The sequence below is a fragment of the Erythrolamprus reginae genome, chromosome 12 (assembly GCF_031021105.1).
Source record: "Erythrolamprus reginae isolate rEryReg1 chromosome 12, rEryReg1.hap1, whole genome shotgun sequence".
Taxonomy (NCBI): domain Eukaryota; kingdom Metazoa; phylum Chordata; class Lepidosauria; order Squamata; family Dipsadidae; genus Erythrolamprus; species Erythrolamprus reginae.
In genome coordinates, this window is record NC_091961.1 from 4,067,342 (window position 1) to 4,088,606 (window position 21,265).

The window sequence follows — 21,265 nt, forward strand, 5'->3', positions numbered from 1 at the left end:
GCCTTCTGGGTCAAAGAAGGAACCTCCACTGTCGTTCGGAATGATTGATTTGCTCTTCACTTGTTTCCCTTCTGAATGTTATTACAAATTCTTTGCATTGGCATTCTGCGTTGTGAGTGATAAGAGTTAATGGCAAAAGCCAGAGACGGGTCCAAAAATGATTGGAATCGCTGGAAGTAGGAGTGGATTTGGGTTCTTTTACCCTCTGGGCCTGCGCAAAACATTCTTGGCATGCGCAGATAGTAAAAGAACCCAAATGGGGCTCTCCAGGTTGGGAACCACTGCTCCAAAGCACTGAAGGCAAAACAAGAAGCAGCAGATGGAAAGTAATTACAACCTAGAACTAAGGAGAAATTTCCTGACAGTTGGAACAATTAATCAGCGGAACAACTTGCCACCAGAAATTGTGAATGCTTCAACACTTGAAGTTTTAGAGAAGCTGTGGCAAGGGGGGCGTTTGCCCAGGTTCACCTGGTGCACCAGTTGCGGCCTTATCTGGATCGGGAGTCACTGCTCACAGTCACTCATGCCCTCATCACCTTGAGGCTCGACTACTGTAACGCTCTCTACATGGGGCTACCTTTGAAGAGTGTTCGGAAACTTCAGATCGTGCAGAATGCAGCTGCGAGAGCTATCATGGGCTTTCCTAAATATGCCCATGTCACACCAACACTCCGCAGTCTGCATTGGTTGCCGATCAGTTTCCGGGCACAATTCAAAGTGTTGGTTATGACCTTTAAAGCCCTTCATGGCATCGGACCAGAATTTATTTATTTATTTATTTATTACTTAGATTTGTATGCCGCCCCTCTCCGAAGACCCGAGACCGCCTTCTGCCACACAAATCCCAGCGACCAGTTAGGTCCCACAGAGTGGGCCTTCTCCGAGTCCCGTCAACTAAACGATGTTGTTTGGCGGGACCCAGGGGAAGAGCCTTCTCTGTGGTGGCCCCGGCCCTCTGGAACCAGCTCCCCCCAAAGATTAGAATTGCCCCCACCCTCCTCGCCTTTCGTAAGCTCCTTAAAACCCACCTCTGCCATCAGGCATGGGGGAACTGAGATATTCCTTCCCCCTAGGCCTTTACAATTTATGCATGGTATGTTTGCGTGTATGTTTGGTTTTATAATAAGGGTTTGGTTTTTTTTAGTTGTTTTAGTGTTGGATTATTACATGCTGCTTTTATCGTTGTTAGCCGCCCGAGTCTACGGAGAGGGGTGGCATACAAATCAAGTAAGTAAGTAAGTAAGTAAGTAAGTAAGTAAGTAAGTAAGTAAGTAAGTAAGTAAGTAAGTAAGTAAGTAAGTAAGTAAGTAAGTAAGTAAGTAAGTAAGTAAATAATATGCTGAATAACCATCTGTCTGGTGTAGGGTTTCCTGCCTAGGCAGGGGGGTGGACTATAAGGCCTCCAAGGTCCCTTCCAACTCTGATATTTCTATTCTGTTATGTGTTTACCAAAAGAATGATGGGGATTGTAGTCCAGTCCATCTGGAAGATGCCGTGTTGAAGACGTTTGGAGTTTTGGATGAGTACTGACATCAGGCCAAGTGATAACTGGGCATGGTTACTTGAAGTTTAGTGTAAGACAGGTTTACTGCTGAACATGTTGTGTGAACTCTACCTTTATGATCACAGGATAACACAAAAGAGTTTCTCAACAGCATCCTTTACTGGTAGATGGCTGAAGGGCCATCTCAAATTTCCCACCTTTCTGGTTTGGGGTTTTTACATACTTTCCTTATCCAGGGAAGGGAAAACAAACTGTTCTTGTCATTTGACGATAAAGATTTTTAATTAAAGTGACAGCAGGAGTCATGATAACGAGAGAGAGAGAGAGAGAGAGAGAGATGGAGAGAGAGGGAGAGGGAGAGCGAGAGAGAGGGGGGGAGGGAGAGAGAGAGAGAGGGAGAAAGAGAGGGAGAGGGAGGGAGGGAGGGATATATATATACTGTATAGAGAGAAACCTGGTTTCATAAGTAAAATAAAATAAAATAAAAAACCAACAGTCCAGAATGCTCAGAATGTCATTCTTCATAGAGCTTGTCAGAAACATCGTGTAAGAAAAAGCTCAGCTTGGTTGAAAGCTTTTGGGAAATTTATTTAATTTATTTATTTATTTTGTCACGTACGTATTGGTGGTATACAAAGATATAATACTTCATATACATAATACTAGTAAAACAGAAACATTAGGACAGGGGACGGAAGGCATGCTGGTGCCCTTATGCACGCCCCTTACTGACCTCTTAGGAATCGGGAGAGGTCAACAGTGGACAGTCTAAGGGTAAAGTTTTGGGGGGTTGGGTGATGATACTACAGAGTCCGATAGTGAGTTCCATGGTATCAACTACTCGGTTACTAAAGTCGTATTTCCTGCAGTCGGGTTTGGAGCAATTTATTTTAAGTTTGTATCTGTGGTGTGCTCGTGTGTTGTTGTGGTTGAAGCTGAAGTAGTCATTGACAGTGAGGATGTTGTAGCAGATGATTTTATGGGCTATGCTTAGGTCACATTTAAGATGACGTAGTTCTAAGCTTTCTAAACCTAGGATTGTAAGTCTAGTTGCATAGGGTATTCTGTTGTGAGTGGAGGAGTGGAGGGCTCTTCTAGTAAAGTATCTCTGGACATTTTCTAGAGTGTTTATGTCCGATTTGTGGCATGGGTTCCAGACAGATGAGCAGTATTCAAGGATTGGTCTGGCGAAAGTTTTGTATGCTCTGGTTAGTAGTGTGAGATTACCGGAGCAGAAGCTACATAGGATTAGGTGAACAACTCTTGAAGCCTTTTTGGTGATGTTGTTGCAGTGGGTTTTGGCACTTAGGTCATTTGATATGAGTATTTCAAGGTCTTTTATGGAGTGAGGGTCCTCTGCAAAGTCTTCTGTGTTCAGCTTGTGTTTGGTGTTCTGATTCTTTTTGCCAATGTGTGGGACAAAGCATTTTTTGGTTGAGATTTGGAGTTGCCAGATGTTTGACCATTCAGACACAAAGCCAAGGTCTATTTGGAGAGTAGCTGTGTTATCAGTGGTGTTGAAGAGTTTGACATCGTCAACGAAGAGAACACAGTTGCTTGTATTGTGATTGCAAAGGTCAGTTCGCAAAATCAGCGACTTTTTTGAAGAGGGGATGATCATGTGGGGATTATAATTCCCAGCATGTTGGCTGAGAACGCTGGAAGTTGTAGCCCCAACACAGAACCATCAACCCATGGAACAGAAATTGCCTTCAGAAGTTGTGAGAACTTCATCGCTTGAGACTTTCAAGAAGAGACTGGACTGTCATCTGTTAGAAATGGGGTAAGGTCTCCTGCTTGGGTGGGTGGGGGGCTGGACTAGATGACCTACAAGGTCCCTTCCAATTCTATAATCTGTAAAACTAAAAACGGAAACATAGTGTTGTGGTTAGCTCTGGCCCAGCTCCTGCCCCAAGGACTGTGGATGTGGGGGACACATCCACATGCTGCAGGCCTGTTTTGACCCCGGTGGAATCTGATGATGAAGGCTTCTCTGACCAAGAAGACATGAGTGACAGGGAGGAGGAGAGTGGGGCAGACAGCTCAGAAGGAGATCAATTATCAAGCTCCTCCTTGGATTCAGAACAAGAGTTAATGATACAGCCACACATGCGGAGAGCGATGCATACGCAGCAACAACTGAGAGATTATTATCAAAGAAAATGAGGCCACCTGTGGTTGGGTGGGGCTGTGGTCATTAGTGAGGCTGCTATAAATAGCAGCCTGTGGGTTTGGCCATTGTGGAGGATTATCTGACCGTTGTGTTTCGTGCCTGCTTTACTGACTTTGACCTTTTGTGTGCTGATTTCCCCCCGCTTTGAAACTAAACCAGAGCAAACTGTGTGTCACTTTGTGAAAGAAGGACTGTGAATTGCCTCCCAGCTGCAAGCTAAGTATCTCAGAACTGATAAGGGACTTGTACAAATGACCAGTTTGTTTGGAGACGAGTGCTCTTTGCTATAGCAAAAGAGGGCTTGGTTTAAGTGAATTTTCATTATAAAAAATATTGTTTTGAATTTTCAAACGTGTGTGTGTCTGAACTTTGTACCTGTGAATTTTTAGGAGGAGTCTACCAGAGAACCCGACAGAACACATAGGAAGGCTGCATTGGAATTCTGTGGTGGATAAGGGATATTTGCAATAGAGTTTAAGGACATGGAATCAAAGGCTACCACTGAATGTTAAATAGGATGCTGGGGGGAAAAATCCATTTTTTTTTCTATTTTTCCAGGACTGGCAAATATTCCTTGGACTCAGGCTTGAGTGAGGATTGGCTATTTCTCGACTTCTATCCCTCCTGAATGTTTTTGAGACTTTTCCAGCCTCGGTTTCCAGACATCTGTTTACAAAAGGTTTGTTTCAAAAATCTGCATACGGTGAGAAAAGGCAGTTCAAAATGCATACGCATAATAGGAGTCCTCATGCATTTTATATTTCAAGCAAATATCAAAGCCTGCCAAAATTATGCTGGCCTTTTTAAAGAGATTGCTCCCCCCTCCCCATCTCTTAATTTTTACTAGGGTTAAATTATATCTTGCATAGTGATTGAAGGCTCGGGGGAAAAGTTATGCTTGGAAACTTTCTTTTTTGTTTTATTTTAGGTGCCTTTCATCAATCTTCCAAAGCAAATTTGATAAAGGAAGCGATATTTTTGCGGCCCTGTTTCACTGCAGAAGTTTCTTCTAAGAGAGGGAGAGAGAGAGAAAGTGAGAGAGAGAAAGAGTAAAGAGAAAAGAGAAAGAAAGATCAAAAGAGAGAAAGAAAAAGCGAGAGAAAGAGAAAGAGCAAAAGAGAGAGAGAGAAAGAGAGAGAAAAAGAAAAAGAAAGAGAAAGAGAGTGAGAGAAAGAGAAAAAGAGAAAGAAGAGCAAGAGAGAGAGAGAGAAAGAAAAAGAAAGAAAGAGAGAGAGAGAAAGAGAAAAAAGAGCAAGAGAGAGCAAGAGAGAGGGAAGAGAGAGAGAGAGGGAAAGAAAGAGAAAGAGGGAAAGAGAGAAAAAAGAACGAAAGAGAAAGAGTAAGAAAAAAAGAGAGAGACAAAGGAGAGAGAGAGAAAAAAGAGAGAGAAAGAGAGAAAGAGAGAAAGAGGGAGAAAGAGGGAAAGAAAGAACAAGAAAGAAAACAAAAGAGAGGGAGAAAGAGAGAAAGAAAGAAAGAAAAAGAGAGAGAGAGAAAGAGAGAGAGAGAGAGAGAGAAAGAAAGAAAGAAAGAAAGAGTGAGTGAGAAAGAGAAAGAGGAGAATCCTGGCAGCTCAACTGTTAAACTGGCCTTTGATTACTGGATGTTGAACTGGGTGTGATGTCATCATTGTAACATGAGCTTCCTGCCCAGCCATTCGGCTGCCTTTAAATACCAGCGCTATCCCCAGGACTTCTCCACAGGCTTCCTACGGGCAACCCGACTCGCCAGGCCAACCTACAAGCTCCCTCTGACCTCCTTGCGGCGAGAGAAGCAAAAACCCGGTGTCAAGCCAGCATGTCCACTTCCCTGAGAGTGAGCCCGTCCGTCCACGGCTATCACTTCGACACGGCTCTGCGTAAGAAAGCCGTGCCCAACATCTTTGAGAACCTGGACCAGGAGACCCTGGAGAAGCTCTTCAAAAACTCCGGGGACAGAAAAGCAGAGGAAAGAGCTAAGATCATTCTGGCCACCGACCAAGATCTGGAGGAAAAAGCAAAATCCCTCATGGCTCTGAAGCAGAGAACCCGAGAGAAACTCTTCCAGTTTCTGAAGTTTGGGAAACATTCCATCAAAATCCACTGAAGAGCCACAGGTGCAAGATGGTGACCACCCAAAAAAAGGTCTACATATTACAAAAATTGCACAGCTCTCCTGCTGGTGTTTTGGCTCAGCAGCATCTCCAGCGCCTGGTACGAGACGGACAATGCTTGGACACGCCAGTCATGGGTCGTTCAATGCTCACTGACTATGCGTGCGCATGTGTTTCTTCTGCAGACTCCAACTTGAACAGTTCCAAAGTGAGTCTCTCGCATTAAACGATGGAAGCAGCAGATCCAGAGCCAACAAAAGGATGGGGAAAAAAGTGGCGGAACTTGGGACAAGCTGCAACTTTCCCCAGGCAGCACGGAGGGAGAAAAGAGATTTTTCGGACTTATATTCTCCTGGACTAAACCGTCTGCTTGCCTGGACAGTCTTTCTAGACATGTGCTTGTAAAACCTTCCATAAGGTGCTTTACTCTCCTCTGCTGGGATCACAGGAGATTAGACAGCAATCCGAGTTTGACCACTTTGCGGTTTGCTAAAAATTGCACGCCAGAGGAACGGCTAAAGTCAACCGGACAGTTTTGTGAAGCAACCTTGTTTTTCTCTTCCATTTCTTAAAAGCAGTTGCACAAACTTTTTTTTTTTTAAACTTTCCTTCTGATTTCCTGAACTGTGAAAATCTCTTTGAAATACCCTATTCACTTTTTTTTTAACGATTTTTTAAAACTTTTATGAACAAGTCATAAGCTATGTTGATGATGCTGTAGTAATGGGCATTAATTTATTGCATATGCTGCATTGTGGAACAAATAAATTATAATGTTGATATATATATATACATTGCTCTTGATTTGAAATGCTTTCTTTGGCATGCGAAGTTGGTTTTAAATTTCCTAAAACTTCTTTCCTTTGAGGTGCCATATTTGATGAGAGTTGTTTCAAAACAGAAAAGTTTTTTTTAACAAAATGCAATATTTTTTTTTGTTTATTGTGATAGAGGACCATTATAAAATGAAACACTAATAAGTCTTCTTTAAAATAAATCCCAATGAAGATTATTTTCAGTATCTTTTTTCCCCTAAATACCAGCCCTCAAAATGCTGTAAAATTTGAAATAATTCTGAGCATATGCAAAGTAAATTTCATGATGTATGTTTAAGAAACATTAGCCCTGATGCATCTGAATTTAAAAATAAAACGATTTATGTTTGCTAAAGCTTCCCAGAAAACAGTAGTCACTTTCATTCTCTCCAAGCTCCAGAGAGAATTACATCATCTTTTTTTTTATTGCTTAGGTCCCTTGTGCAATCTGTAACAGCTCAACCTCTTTAAAAGTACAAACTTTTGAAGTACAAACTTGCAACATAGAATAACAAGAGGTGGAAGACACCTTGTAGGCCTCCTGGACCAAATAATTGACCAGGTTCTTTTTTTTAAAAAAAGGGTCCAGATCTACTTCTGAAGGCAAACTATTCCACTGATTAATTGTTCTCAGTTATTAGGAAATTCCTCCTTTTTTCTAGGTTGAATCTCCCCTGATAAGTTTCCATCCATTGCTTCTATTCCTGCCTTGGTGCTTTGGATAATAGACCGGACCCCCCTCCTCTCTTCTCTGTGGCAGCCCCTCAAATATCGAAACACTGCTATCATGTCTCCCCTAGCCATTATTTTCACTAGACTAGACATGCCCAAAGATTATGCCCATTGTATGGCTGTTGAGTGAGGCTCAGAGTTTCCCAAAGAAAACCTGAGCATCCCCCATTCCACATCTGGATTTTTAAAGATTAAAACATTAACTAGAAAACAGATCAACACTGCATCCTTTGAAGCTACTTTTCTCGGGGCAAAAAGAAAGTTTGCAACAGATGTAGGCAGGTTCTCACCGACTCCATCATTGGATCAAAGATATACAGTTGCAAACTTTAAGCGATCGGAGCAAATTGGGTAAATGAAACAATATTTAAGTAGTAGGTCCAATCGCTCTTCTAATTGCATAGAAGGACTTTAGGAGAGAGAAAAAAATTATCCTGAGCAGTTATTGAGTATTTTTACCCTTTCTTTGATGGTGCAATTTAATGCTCCACATTATACTCTATTTTACACTTTTGCAGACCTGGAAATTGAGATTTATCAATTGAATGCAGGTTTGAGAGGGGTTGGAAAACGTGGCAATGCACAGGTGCTGGTTTAGAGATCGGCAAAAAAGCCTCAAGGATATTCATCTTCCTGAGCAAATATTGCAGAGTATTCATTTTCTCATTGCTATCTTAGATGGCAATACAGACTCCCCTCCCAATTTCTTGCCCATAGCAGTTCATATTTGATAGGCTACGAAAACAAACTTGCAAAGAACTGATCCAAGAAATAAAGGTAGACTGGTGTAGATCTATTGCAAGCTTTTTAGCCTTTGTCAGCCAAGCCAGAATTCGAACCTGGGCTGCTTATGCCTTGCTAGGCATATATATACATGTCCTCCAGCGGTAGATTGCTTCCAGTTTGACCTGGTTCTGCAACTGGTAGTGCCGGTGGCAGGAGCCTCCGCCCATCCGCCTCCGCCCATCTGCCTGGGACGCGTCTGCGCATGCGTGAAAGCATTGCACATGAGAACTGGTAGCAACCAGGTTTTAGAACCCACTAGTGATGCTCTCCATATGTATTCTCTGCCTTACAAGGCAGAAGCTACAGGATCACATCCCAGTTTTGCCGATAAGCCTCACTCCAGACCCCGAATCATATTTTCAAATTTATAAAGAGCTGATAAAGAAATAGAGGGAGACCAGGATAGGTCTATTTAGCTCTCGTCAGCTAGCCATACCTTCAGAGCATTCAAACCTGGGTTAAAGGTTCTGATCACTAGGTCACAGGTTCTGCCCATTTTTATCAGTTGAGCCAGGGGAAAATTTAAAATGTTTTTCTGTCAAGTCACCCGGCAGATCCAAATATCCAAATACTGCTCAAAAAATAATAAAAGCAACATGAGAAAATATTATTTTACTGAAAGAGTAGTAGATCCTTGGAACAAACTTCCAGCAGATGTGGTAGATAAATCCACAGTAACTGAATTTAAACATGCCTGGGATAAACATATATCCATCCTAAGATAAAATACAGAAAATAGTATAAGGGCAGACTAGATAGACCATGAGGTCTTTTTCTGCCGTCAGACTTCTATGTTTCTATGTTTCTATGTAACACTTAAACAACACAATAGAACTCCGAGTAAATCAAACTTCTGTGAAATCACACTGTCCACTTAGGAAGCGACACTGATTGACAGTCAATTTCACCTGCTGTTGTGCACATTCAACTTTGTACAGAACAAAGTATTCCATGAGAATATTTCATTCATGTTCTTTGAATGTTCCCTTTATTTTTTTTTGAGCAGTGTGTATATATGCTAATTGTGTTACATAACACACTAAACAAAGTTAAAACATGGCTGGGGTTCAACCCTGATACTCTTAGCATGTTGTTTAAGCCATCCCTGAACTTAAGCCAAGATGGGATTTCTTTGGGCATGTCCACCCAGCAATCATAATTGCTTAATCTAATTTTAGGGTTTAGCCTGTATGAACCATCCCAAACTCATTACTCAAGAATTCCCTTGGAACTCTCGATTAAAATAACTCTCCTTCTCTTGGGCAGGGGGTAGAACTAGAATACTTCCACAGTCCCTTCCAGCTCTAATCTATGTTTATTATTCTATGTCAGTGATGGCGAACCTATGGCATGGGTGCCACAGGTGGCACATGGAGCCATATCTGATGGCATGCGAGCCGTTGCCCTAGGTCAGCTCCAACATGTATGTGTGTGCCGGCCAGCTGATTTTTGGCTCACACAGAGGCTCTGGGAGGGTGTTTTTGGATTCCAAAGAGCCTCAGGCCTCCAGGGGGGAGGGGGAAATTGTTTTTGCCCTCCCCAGGCATTAAATTATGGGTGTGGGCACTCGCGCATGCGTGATAATGCGCGCACATGCTTTTTTTAGCTCCCAAGGAAAAAAGGTTCGCCATCACTATTCTATGTTTAACATGGAATACAGTGGTACCTCTACTTAAGAACTTAATTCGTCTACTTAATTTCTTAAGTAGAAAAGTTTGTAAGTAGAAGCAATTTCTCCCATAGGAATCAATGCAAAAGCAAATAATGCATGCAAACCCATTAGGAAAGAAATAAAAGCTCGGGATTTGGGTGGGAGGAGGAGGAGGAAGAAGGGGAGGAGGAGGACAGTGGCTGCCCAGAGAGAAAATGAGTGTTTCTTTTCTCTGGGTGCTGGCAGAGGTTTATTCCCTCTCCAAGCGCCCAGAGAAAGGAAAATGCTTCGTTTGCTCTGGACTGCCAAAGCCTCCTTAAGCGCTACCGAAAGGCTCCTCTGGCAGCCCAGAAAAGCCCGAGATGGCCGGGATTAAAGGGGGAATGGCAGGAAACTGTCCGGGCCTTTGTGCCGCTCTCAAATGTCCTAGGAAATTTTTCAGGCTCAGGTTCTTAAGTAGAAAATGGTTCTTAAGAAGAGGCAAAAAAATCTTGAACACCCGGTTCTTATCTAGAAAAGTTCTTAAGTAGAGGCCTTCTTAGGTAGAGCTACCACTGTATTCTATGTTTCCATGAGTCCATTTCTTGACTCTGTTTTATCTACCGATGTTTTGCTCTGTGACTTATGGAGTCACTATAAAAAACCACTTTTTGTCTATAATGGCCAATAAAATGAAAGTCTCTCTGTCTTTGAGCACGGCATCTAACATATTCGGATCCGCAAAGTTCTCTTGGCTATAATACATAACTGATTTACTCGAATGCTTTCTTTCGTCTGGAACTTTTCAAAATGTCCCAGTCTGGATTGCTTGTATACTTACCACATTCTCTGCCCACTTCCCTCACAGCCAAGTATTTATCAGAATAATTTCTCGAACTTAAGTAACTCTAAGATGGGTGGCCTTCGACTCCCAGAATTCCCCTGCTAGCATGGAATTCTGGGAGTTGAAGTCTGCACCGCTCAGAATTGCTAAGCTTGAGAATCTCTGGTTTATGGAGTATATTTTTCTTTAGGTTCTTTATAACAGAGAGATACAGATGTGGCTTTAGGTCGTGCCCCCACATGCTGGGTTTCGGAGGGAAGGAGGGAGGGGGAGAATTTTTCTATTTTTAAAAGCGTATATCCAAGAGAAGCCAGAAGCATGACATAATGTCACCTCTGTAACTTTCTGCTCTGAGAGCTTAAGGGAAAGTGGACTAAAAACAATATGTTACACCATTCGGAGAGCCTTAATATATCCTCTCTTACAATGCCACTGAGTATAAGGATCAGGATAGCTCCTGAAGCTAACACACTACATTAGGTCACCAGGCTCAAGGTTGACTCAGCCTTCCGTCCTTCCGAGGAGGGTAAAATGAGGACCCAGATTGTTGGGGGCAAGAGGCTGACTCTGTAAACCGCTTAGAGGGAGCAGTAAAAGCACTAGGAAGCGGAATATAGGTCTAAGTGCTATTGCTATCTTCCTTCCTTCCTTCCTTCCTTCCTTCCTTCCTTCCTTCCTTCCTTCCTTCCTTCCTTCCTTCCTCCCTCCCTCCCTCCCCTCCCTCCTTCCCTCCCTTCCCTCCCAGTGGTTAGAACCAGTATTAGGTTAGGTTTTTTAGGTTTATTGGATTTATATGCCGCCCCTCTCCGCAAACTCGGGGCGGCTCACAACAATTGCAGGCTGAGTCTGCCCACAGCCTGAATTCGATGCTGACTGGCTGAAGATTGACTCAGCCTTGCATCTTTCTGAAGTGGGTAAAATAAGGACCCAGATTGTTGGGGGAAAATTGCTTAGAGTGGGTTGTAAAGCACTGTGAAGTGGTATATAAACCTAAGTCTTCCTTCTTTCCTTCTTTCCTTCTTTCCTTCTTTCCTCCCTTCCTCCCTCCCTCCCAGTGGTTACAACCAGTATTGCAGTCTGACTCTGTCCACTGGCAGGAGTTTGATCCTGAACAGCTCGTTCACTCAGCCTTCCATCCTTCCCAGGTGGGTAAAACGAGGACCCAGATTGTTGGGGGCAAGAGGTTGACTCTGTAAACTGCTTAGAGAGGCCTGTAAAAGCCCCGTGAAGCAGTATATAACTCTAAGTGCTATTGCTTTCTCCCTCCCTGTGGTTACAATGCAGGCTAACTCTGCCCACTGCTAGCAGTTTGATCCTGACCAACTGGCTCAAGATTGACTCAGCCTTCCATCCTTCTGAAGCCAGGAAAACGAGGACCCAGATTGTTGGGGGCAATATGCTGATACTGTAAAAGGGCTGTAAAAGCACTGCGGAAGCTGTATATACGCAAGTCTACGTGTATATACACAAGTCTATAGCTCTATATACACAACATCTAAGTGCTATTGCTATTGCTAAATGTCTAAAACCCGATGTTCCCTGAATACAGTTCCCAGTAGGGAAATTTGTCTACCTATGTCTCATAATTCCGGGTAAGGATGAAATACCTACTTGTATTTAATTGAAAACGTCATCCAAATACTGAGCAGATCTAACTCTGTTTAGATGTTGGAGATGAGTTATCTCCTTGTGGGAGTAGGGCAGGCAGAATTAAGAGGGCTAGCATGTCATCATTTTACTGCCATTGCATTGCCACTCCAAGTCCAACCTCTCCTGAATGCCATTAACCCTTATCTGGCACCAATTTAGCGTTGAACTTTCGTAGATCGGATTCTTGTGCATGGCTCTGAATAAATCTTCTATGCTGCCACCTAACCGGTGGCCCTGATTCTTGGTGCCGAACACTGCTTCTATTATCAGAGTACAGAGTAGCCAAGGGGAAAAATAGAAAGTTAAATTAATGCAATCCTAAATTGCATTAACAGGGATTCAATCAAGACCACATGAGATACTAATGCCACTCTACAGGGACTGTACCACTGTACAAGGAATGGTTGCAGGAACTGGGCCTGGTTAGTGAAAAGAAGGACCAGGGGAGACAGGAGAATACTCTTCTAATATTTGAGGGGCTGCCGCAGAGACGAGGGGGGTCAAACTATTTTCCAAAGCACTTGAAGGCCAGACAAGGAATAATGGATGGAAACTGAACAAGGAGAGATTCAACCTGGAAATAAGGAGAAATTTCCTGACTGTGAGAACAATCAACCATGGAACAGTTTCAAGAAGAGCAGCAGAGGTTGTGAATGCCCTATCACTTGACACATTCAAAAGAAAATTGGACTGTCATCTGGTTGGGGTGATGTAGGGTTTCCTGCTTGAGCAGGGGGTTGGGCTTGATGACCTGCAAAGTCCCTTTCAACTCTAACAATCAATCAATCAACCAACCAACCAACCAACCAACCAGCCAGCCAGCCAACCAACCAACCAACCAACCAACCAACCAACCAACCAACCAATCAATGAATCAACCAACCAACCAACCAATTAACCAATCAATCAACCAACCAATTAACCAATCAACCAATCGACCAACTGACCAACCAACCAACCAACCAACCAACAACCAACCAACCAACCAACCAACGAATCAACCAACCAACCAACCAATCAACCAATCAATCAATCAACCAATCAACCAATCAATCAATCAAAGACCTGACTGCCTTCTGTCAAAAATAGATTGGATATTGGATACTTTGACCCTCAAAATATATTGAATTTGGCCATCAGCCACATTCATAGTTTCCTGTTCTTGCCTTACAAAGGGGACTGGGCTGGACTTTGATATATAGCACTTAATTAAATAAGTTATTTAACCAGAGTTCACCACTGGGATAAGGTTGCCTCAAAGGCTCAATTAAAAACCAAAACCAAAACCAGAGAACCAGACCTTTCTCCTCCTGGGAGGATTATAGGAAGTGGAAATCTTATCCAATCTGCCCTTTCAGGTGAAGGTACATAGATATGACTGTTTCCTGGGAAAACGTCATACTCTTAAATATGCGCAAGAAGTGTTGAACTACTACCTACAACTTACCTTTCAATCAAAATCAGTTCTCCTCCTCCAATGTTCCAGCTTGTGGTATCTGTATTTTTAAGGGGAGAGTTCAGGTTCATAGAAGAGGAGAACTAGGGGCGATTTGATAGCAGTTTTCCAGAACTTGAGGGGCTGTCACAAAGAAGACCCAGCACAGTTCTAGGTTGCATTAATGTGTTCAAGACATTGTGTTCATAATTGTCTAGCAACTACCAGCAATCTCCCGCAGGCGTAGGTATTAATGGGCAGCCAAACTTTTTACTGCCACACTGTGGGTGTGGATTATTTTGTGGGTGTGGCTTGATTGTCATGTGACTGGGTAGGAGTGGCTTGCCGGCCATGTGACCAGGTGGGAGTGACTTGAACGGTCATCATCGTTCAAGTGAACTGTTAAGTCCTTGACTTACAACCTCACCAGAGTTGCTCTCAGGGGTGACAATTTGCTTTGTGTTTCCCGCGCTCTACTTCCTGCGTCATCCCCCTGCCTCAGGGTGGGTAGATAGGTGAACAGGTGTCAATCAGCTGGTGCTGGTCTCCCTGCCGCTTTCCGAGGAGGAGGAGGAGGATGGGAGGGTGGGATGGAGCATCCCCCTTATGAAACCAGGTTGCAACGCCTTGGTCTCTTCAGCTTTGAAAGACGGCGTTGAAGGGGTGACTTGATCGAAGTGTCTAAAATCATGCATGGGATAGAAAGGTGGATAGAGAAAAATTATTTTCTCTATCACACAATACTAGGACGAGGGGGCCCTCCCTAAAGCTCATAGGTAAGAAAGTGAGGACAAATAAAGGGAAATATTTCTCCACCCACTGGGTCCTTGGTTTATAGAATTCACTTCCAGTAGAAGTCGTGACAGCTGTCAGTCTGGATAGCTTCAAGGCAGGATTAGATGGATTCATGGATGCCAAGTGTATCGGTGGTTATTGAAACGGATGTCCAAGTGCCGCCTCTATGTTGGTTGAGGCAGGCAGGAGTCCCTTGGGTACCATTTGTTGGGGTTAAAAGGAAAGGGAGGGTCTTGCCTTCTCTTTCTGCTCAAGATCCCCATGGACAATTGGGGGCCCACTGTGTGACACAGAATGCTGGACTCAATGGGCTTTGGCCTGATTCAGCATGGCTCTTCTTAGGTTCTTATGTTCTTATGGTCAGTGGGCACACAGCTTCATTTATGTTGTGAGCTGCCCCAAGTCCTCGGAGAGGGGCGGCATAGAAATCCAATAAATAAATAAATAGATAAATTTCCACTGGTGGATCTGTGTTCCACCCCGTCCTCCTGCTGCCCACCCCTGGGCGTAGGGCATCTAAGCAAGCTACATCTCTACTCCACTTTTCCAGAACACATAGAAACATAGAAACATAGAAGACTGATGGCAGAAAAAGACTAGATGGACCATGAGTTCTTTTTCTGCCGTCAGTCTTCTATGTTTCTATATTTCTGTGTCTCTCTGTGTCTCTCTGTCTCTGTGTCTCTGTCGTTCTTTCTCTCTCTCTCTCTCTCTCTCTCTGTGAGAGAGAGACAGAGAGAGAGAGAGAGAGAGAGAGAGAACGACAGAGACACAGAGACAGGGAGAGACAGAGAGACACAGAGAAAGACACAGAAATATAGAAACATAGAAGACTGACAGCAGAAAAAAACCTCATGGTCCATCGAGTCTGCCCTTATACTATTTCCTGTATTTCATCTTACAATGGATATATGTTTATCCCAGGCATGTTTAAATTCAGTTACTGTGGATTTACCAACCACGTCTGCTGGAAGTTTGTTCCAAGGATCTACTACTCTTTTGGTAAAATAATATTTTCTCATGTTGCTTTTGATCTTTCCCCCAACTAACTTCAGATTGTGTCCCCTTGTTCTTGGGTTCACTTTCCTATTAAAAACACTTCCCTCATGAACCTTATTTAACCTTTTAACATATTTAAATGTTTCGATCATGTCCCCCCTTTTCCTTCTGTCCTCCAGACTATACAGATTGAGTTCATGAAGTCTTTCCTGATACGTTTTATGCTTAAGACCTTCCACCATTCTTGTAGCCCGTCTTTGGACCCGTTCAATTTTGTCAATTTTCTTTTTGTAGGTGAGGTCTCCAGAACTGGACACAGTATTCCAAATGGGGTCTCACCAGCGCTCTATATAAGGGGATCACAATCTCCCTCTTCCTGCTTGTTATACCTCTAGCTATGCAGCCAAGCATCCTACTTGCTTTTCCTACTGCTCACCCATTTTGAGACTGTCAGAAATCACGACCCCTAAATCCTTCTCTTCTGAAGTATTAGTAATATCGGCAGGGATGGCAGGAAGTTCTGGCGCAATCATCTTTGGTCTTCGGTATCAGAGGTCCTTTCTAGCTTCGGGGCCTTCTGACAAAAACAGCTGAAGCCCTTGTTTATTTCGATTGTTATCTTCCTTTCCGTGCAATGTTTGGAAGGAAAGAACAGAGCCTTGGGCCGAATAAAAGCATAGCCCCAAGTCCCGCCGCTTTCTTGTTTGGTTTTCCTAGGGACGGCTGCTAAGTCTGAAAGCAATTATTTGGGGCTTGTTTATTAGCTTCAATGCTTTTGAGAGCAGAAGGACCGTTGGATCTACAGCACCTGGACCACAGAACCGAATGCCTGGGGAGCCCTGAACGTCCAGTCATTTGAAGGTGAGAACGCGGCAATCCCGCCTGCAGAGGTAGCCATAAACAGTGGCATTTTCACTCCGTAGATCTCAGCACCTCCTCTGTTTACCATTAAAAAAAAAGAAATAGCATTTGCAGTACTCTTTGGACTGTTTGAGTTAATAACTGCTCGCAGCTTGGCTTGGCATTTGCAGGGGAAGTGAACCTCTGGCTGAATGCCCTTAAAGCATTTGAAATACTCTGGACCTCTGGCTGGCCTTTGACCCGATGTGCCGGTCTTCTCCTGTTTGCAACCCTGGGCCAGAGATTTTGAGAGAGCAACCAGGGGAGAAAAATGTTTCCAATTTGCAGACACGTTGGCTTTCTTTCCCAGTTGGATGCAGTTTTGGTCATTATAAAGGTGAACTTGAAGCCACAGTTGGTGCCAAAACTATCATAATAATTAATAATAATAATTTATTAGATTTGTATGCCGCCCCTCTCCGAAGACTTAGGGCGACTCACAACGACGATAAAAACAATATTATAATGGCACAAATCTAATATTAAAAATCTAAAACCCCTATCATAATTAAAAACCAAACAGCACATACATACCAAACATAAATTATAATAAGCCTGGGGGAAAGGTGTCTCAAATCCCCCATGCCTGGCGGTATAGGTGGGTCTTAAGTAGTTTACGCAAGACAAGGAGGGTGGGGGCAGTTCTAATCTCCGGGGGGAGTTGATTCCAGAGTGCCGGGGCCACCACAGAGAAGGCTCTTCCTCTGGGGCCCGCCAGACGACATTGTTTAGTCAACAGGACCTGGAGAAGGCCAACTCTGTGGGATCTTATCGGCCGCTGGGATTCATGCGGTAGCAGGCGGTTCCAGAGGTACTCTGGTCCAATGCCATGTAGGGCTTTAAAGGTCTTAACCAACACTTTGAATTGTGACCGGAAACTGATCGGCAGCCAATGCAGGCCACTGAGTGTTGTAGATACGTGGGCGAATCTGGGAAGCCCCACGATGGCTCTCGCGGCTGCGTTCTGCATGATCTGGAGTTTCCGAACATGGTAGTTGTAGCAATGGGAGCAATGCAATCTTCCACTGAGTCAGGCTCAGTTTTATGATGGTTTTGCTTCAATTGTCCAATGAATCCACTTTCTTCATTTCATGCTTGTTGGACGCTAGCTGGGAAGGCTGGGGATGGTGATCAGGTCATCTAGTCCACCACCACTACCCACGCATAAGGCCTTACAGCCTTTCTGACAGATGGCAGTGCAGCCTCTTCTTGGAAGCTTCCAGTGATGAAGCTCCAATGATTTCTGAAGGCAAGCCATTCCATTGAATATAGAATAAGAGAGGCCTTGGAGGTCATCTAGTCCAACCCCCCAAAAGCAGGAGACCCTACACCACTTCTGACAGATGGCAGTGCAGCCTCTTCTTGGGAGCTTCCAGTGATTTCTGAAGGCAAATTGTTCCATTGAATATAGAATAACAGAGTTGGAAGGGACCTTGGAGATCATCTAGTCCAAACGTCCAAAAGCAGGGGACCATACACCATTTTTGACAGATGGCAGTCCAGTCTCTTCTTGAAAGCCTCCAATGATGAAGCTGCCACAACCTCTCAAGACAACTTCTGTTCCATGGGTTGATGGTTCTCACTGTCAGAAAATGTCTCCTTATTTCCAGGGTGAATCTCTCCTTGATCGGTTTCCATTGTTTGGCCTTCAGGTGCCTTGGAAAATAGCTTGACCCCCCTCCTCTCTATGGCAGCTCCTCAGATATTGGAAGACTGGTATCATGCTTGTTTCAAGGGTTCTGCTTTCTTGAGAAGATTGGTGAGGCAGGATCTTCTTCTTCTTCTTCTTCTTCTTCTTCTTCTTCTTCTTCTTCTTCTTCTTCTTCTTCTTCTCCTTCTCCTTCTTCCTTCTTCTTCTTCCTCTTCTCCCTCTTCTTCTCCTTCTCCTTCTTCCTCTCCTTCTTCCTTCTTCTTCTTCTTCTTCCTTCTCCCTCTCCCTCTTCTTCTTCTTCCTTCTTCTTCTTTTCTTCTTCTTCTTCTTCTTCTTCTTCTTCTTCTTCTTCTTCTTCTTCTTCTTCCTTCTCCCTCTCCCTCTTCTTCTTCTTCCTTCTTCTTCTTCTTTTCTTCTTCTTCTTCTTCTTCTTCTTCTTCTTCTTCTTCTTCTTCCTCCTCCTCCTCCTCCTCTTCTGAATTAAGAGGCCGCCCATCTTAGACATTTGATATCTACAGTCAATGTTTCCATGGGTTTAAGCTTTGGGAAGAAATCTCTTAATCAAGGCCACTCTTTATATTCTATACAGCAACATACAAAGACCCCTGCCAACATTGCTCTCCCCTGATAACCCAAGGGTGCAAAGCCATGCTAAGTTTTGCCGCCGCATCTTAGAGAGACCCAGATAAATTTAGCTGCCTAAGGCGGACTTTTCTTTCCTGTGTCCTGGGCAGAAGAATTAATGGAAGCACACGGCATGTCCCAGCCGGAAATCTCTTGCATGGATCTCTTCCTTGTTTTGTTACAGGAGGCGTCGTTACAATAGGCTTTGCATTATTCCAGAAGGTTTCCACCCTGCCTGAACGCGGCTCCCTGCTCATCCTGAAGACATCGAGTCTACATTAGCAAGGACTCAGGAAGGGGTCAATACAATGCTCACAATCTGTCCTGAAGCACCAGCCACCCATTGAATTCCAAAGGCATTGGGGAAACCAGGGTGTAGATCTACTTACATTCTTTTAAGATTGGTAGGCGAGAATGGCTACCTGTATGAAATATACAGGTACGCTGACGCCGAGGACGATTCACATAAATATTCACCACCACTTTAGGCAGGAAACCCTACACTACTTCAGATAAGTGATTATCCAAAATCGTCTTAAAATCATCCACTGTTGAAGCATTCACAATTTCTGGAGGCAAATTGTTCCACTGATTAATTGTTCTAACTCTCAGGAAATTTCTCCTTTGTTCTAAATTGCTTCTCTCCTTGTTTAGTTTCCACCCATTGCTTCTTGTTCTGCCTCCAGGTGCTTTGCTTTTTTAAAAAATATATTTTATTGGTTCAAGTAAGAAGACGATTTCCACCACCACCGTCTCGAAAAGAACTGGAGGGTGCTTTAACTGAAGAATGGGCTAAAATTCCTTTGGAAACAATTCACAATTAGTATGAATCAATACCTTGGAGAATTGAGGCTGTATTTGCCGCAAAAGGTAGACCAACACCATATTAAAAGATATTTTGATGATTTTTCAAGGTGTTTCCATTTTTGTGTCCACCCCCTGCAGTGTTCCCTCTAATTTTTTTTTTTTGGGGTGTGTGGAAAAATATAGTATCTGAGCAGCAGTCCCTTCGGGACTGGGCGGCACAGAAATAATAAATAAATAAATGTTTTGCCTCAGAGAATTTCAAAATAAAATACTGTACTGTGTGTCTATAACAGTGAGCTCATAATAGGGCAACTCTATCAATATCAAAATGCCACTTAAATAGTTGAGCTAGTTTCAAACTAGATTTTGATTTTCTTTCTCTCTTCCTTACTCCCATTCTTTTTCTTTCTCTTTTCCTTCCTCTCTTTTTTCTATCTGTTTCTCTCTCTTCCTCTCTTCCTCTCTCTCTCCTTCCCTCTCACTCTTTCCCTCTCGGCTTCTGGGCAGGTTTGGAAAACTCTGAGTTGATGATGATTTTTAAGTGAGCGATTGCTCACTGCTCAGCTTAGAGGGAACTATGACCCCCTGTATATACCACTTTACAGTGCTTTACAGCCCTCTCTAAGTGGGTTACAGAAAGTAAACCTATTGCCCCCATCAATCTGGGTCCTCATTTGACTCACCTCGGAGGGATGGAAAGCCGAGTCAACCTTTAGGAAGGAAGGAAGGAAGAAAGAAAGAAAGAAAGAAAGAAAGAAAGAAAAGAAAGAAAAGTTGGACATTTAGTTGAAATCCTTGCCTTTTAACCATACCCTGCAGATTACCTTGGAAATTTGTAAGGTTAGCCAGTTTAATTAACAGATTCACAAAGTTGGAAGGGACCTGGTAGGTCATCTAGTCCAACTCCCTGCCCAAGCAGAAGACACTGCCCTACACTATTCCTGACAGATGGCAGTCTAATCTCTTCTTGAAGACCTCCAGTGATGAAGGTCCCACAACTTCTGAAGGCAACTTCTGTTCCATGGGTTGATTGTTCTCACTGCCAGGAAATCTCTCCTTATTTCCAGGTTGAATCTCTCCTTGACTTCAAGAGGACAAGGCTCTTGGGACAAAATCTCTTGCACATAACTTGGACTAACATCTCATTTTGATTATTGAACAAAATGCAAAGAGTTGATAAATGTTGTCGGGCTCTCTAGTAGAGAATCCTCCCAAAAATTCACAGGTACAAATTTCAGACACACACACGTTTGAAAATTCAAAACAATGTTCTTTATAATGAAAATTCACTTAAACTAAGCCCTCTTTTGGTATAGCAAAGAGCACTCGTCTCCAAACAAACTGGTAATTTGTACAAGTCCCTTATCAGTTCTGAGATACTTAGCTTGCAGCTGTGAGGCAATTCACAGTCCTTCTTCTTTCACAAAGTGAAACACACTTTGCCCTGGTTTAGTTTCAAAGCGGGGGAAAATCAGCACACAAAAGGTCAAAGTCAGTAAAGCAGTCACGAAACACAACGATCAGATAATCCTCCTCAATGGCCAAACCCACAGGCTGCTTTTTATAGCAGCCTCACTAATGACCACAGCCCCACCCAACCACAGGTGGCCTCATTTTCTTTGATAATAATCTCTCAGTTGTTGTTGCCTATGCATCGCTCTCCGCATGCGTGGCTGTATCATTAACTCTTGTTCTGAATCCAAGGATGAGCTAGATAATTGATCTCCTTCTGAACTGTCTGCCCCACTCTCCTCCTCCCTGTCACTCATGTCTTCTTGGGCAGAGGAGCCTTCATCAGCAGATTCCACCAGGGGTAAAACAGGCC

General features: G+C 43.4%; 1 protein-coding gene and 1 long non-coding RNA gene across 2 annotated transcripts in view; one reads left to right on the forward strand and one right to left on the reverse strand.

Annotated features, from left to right (window-relative positions):
* Window positions 1-21,265, reverse strand: part of LOC139175049 (uncharacterized) — a 150,299-nt gene that overhangs the window by 51,533 nt on the left and 77,501 nt on the right. The gene's annotated exons all lie outside the window — the stretch shown is intronic.
* Window positions 4,645-6,955, forward strand: TCIM (transcriptional and immune response regulator). The gene has a single exon (XM_070765985.1). The coding sequence runs from the start codon at window positions 5,478-5,480 to the stop codon at window positions 5,763-5,765; it is 288 nt and encodes a 95-aa protein (XP_070622086.1). The 5' UTR covers window positions 4,645-5,477; the 3' UTR covers window positions 5,766-6,955.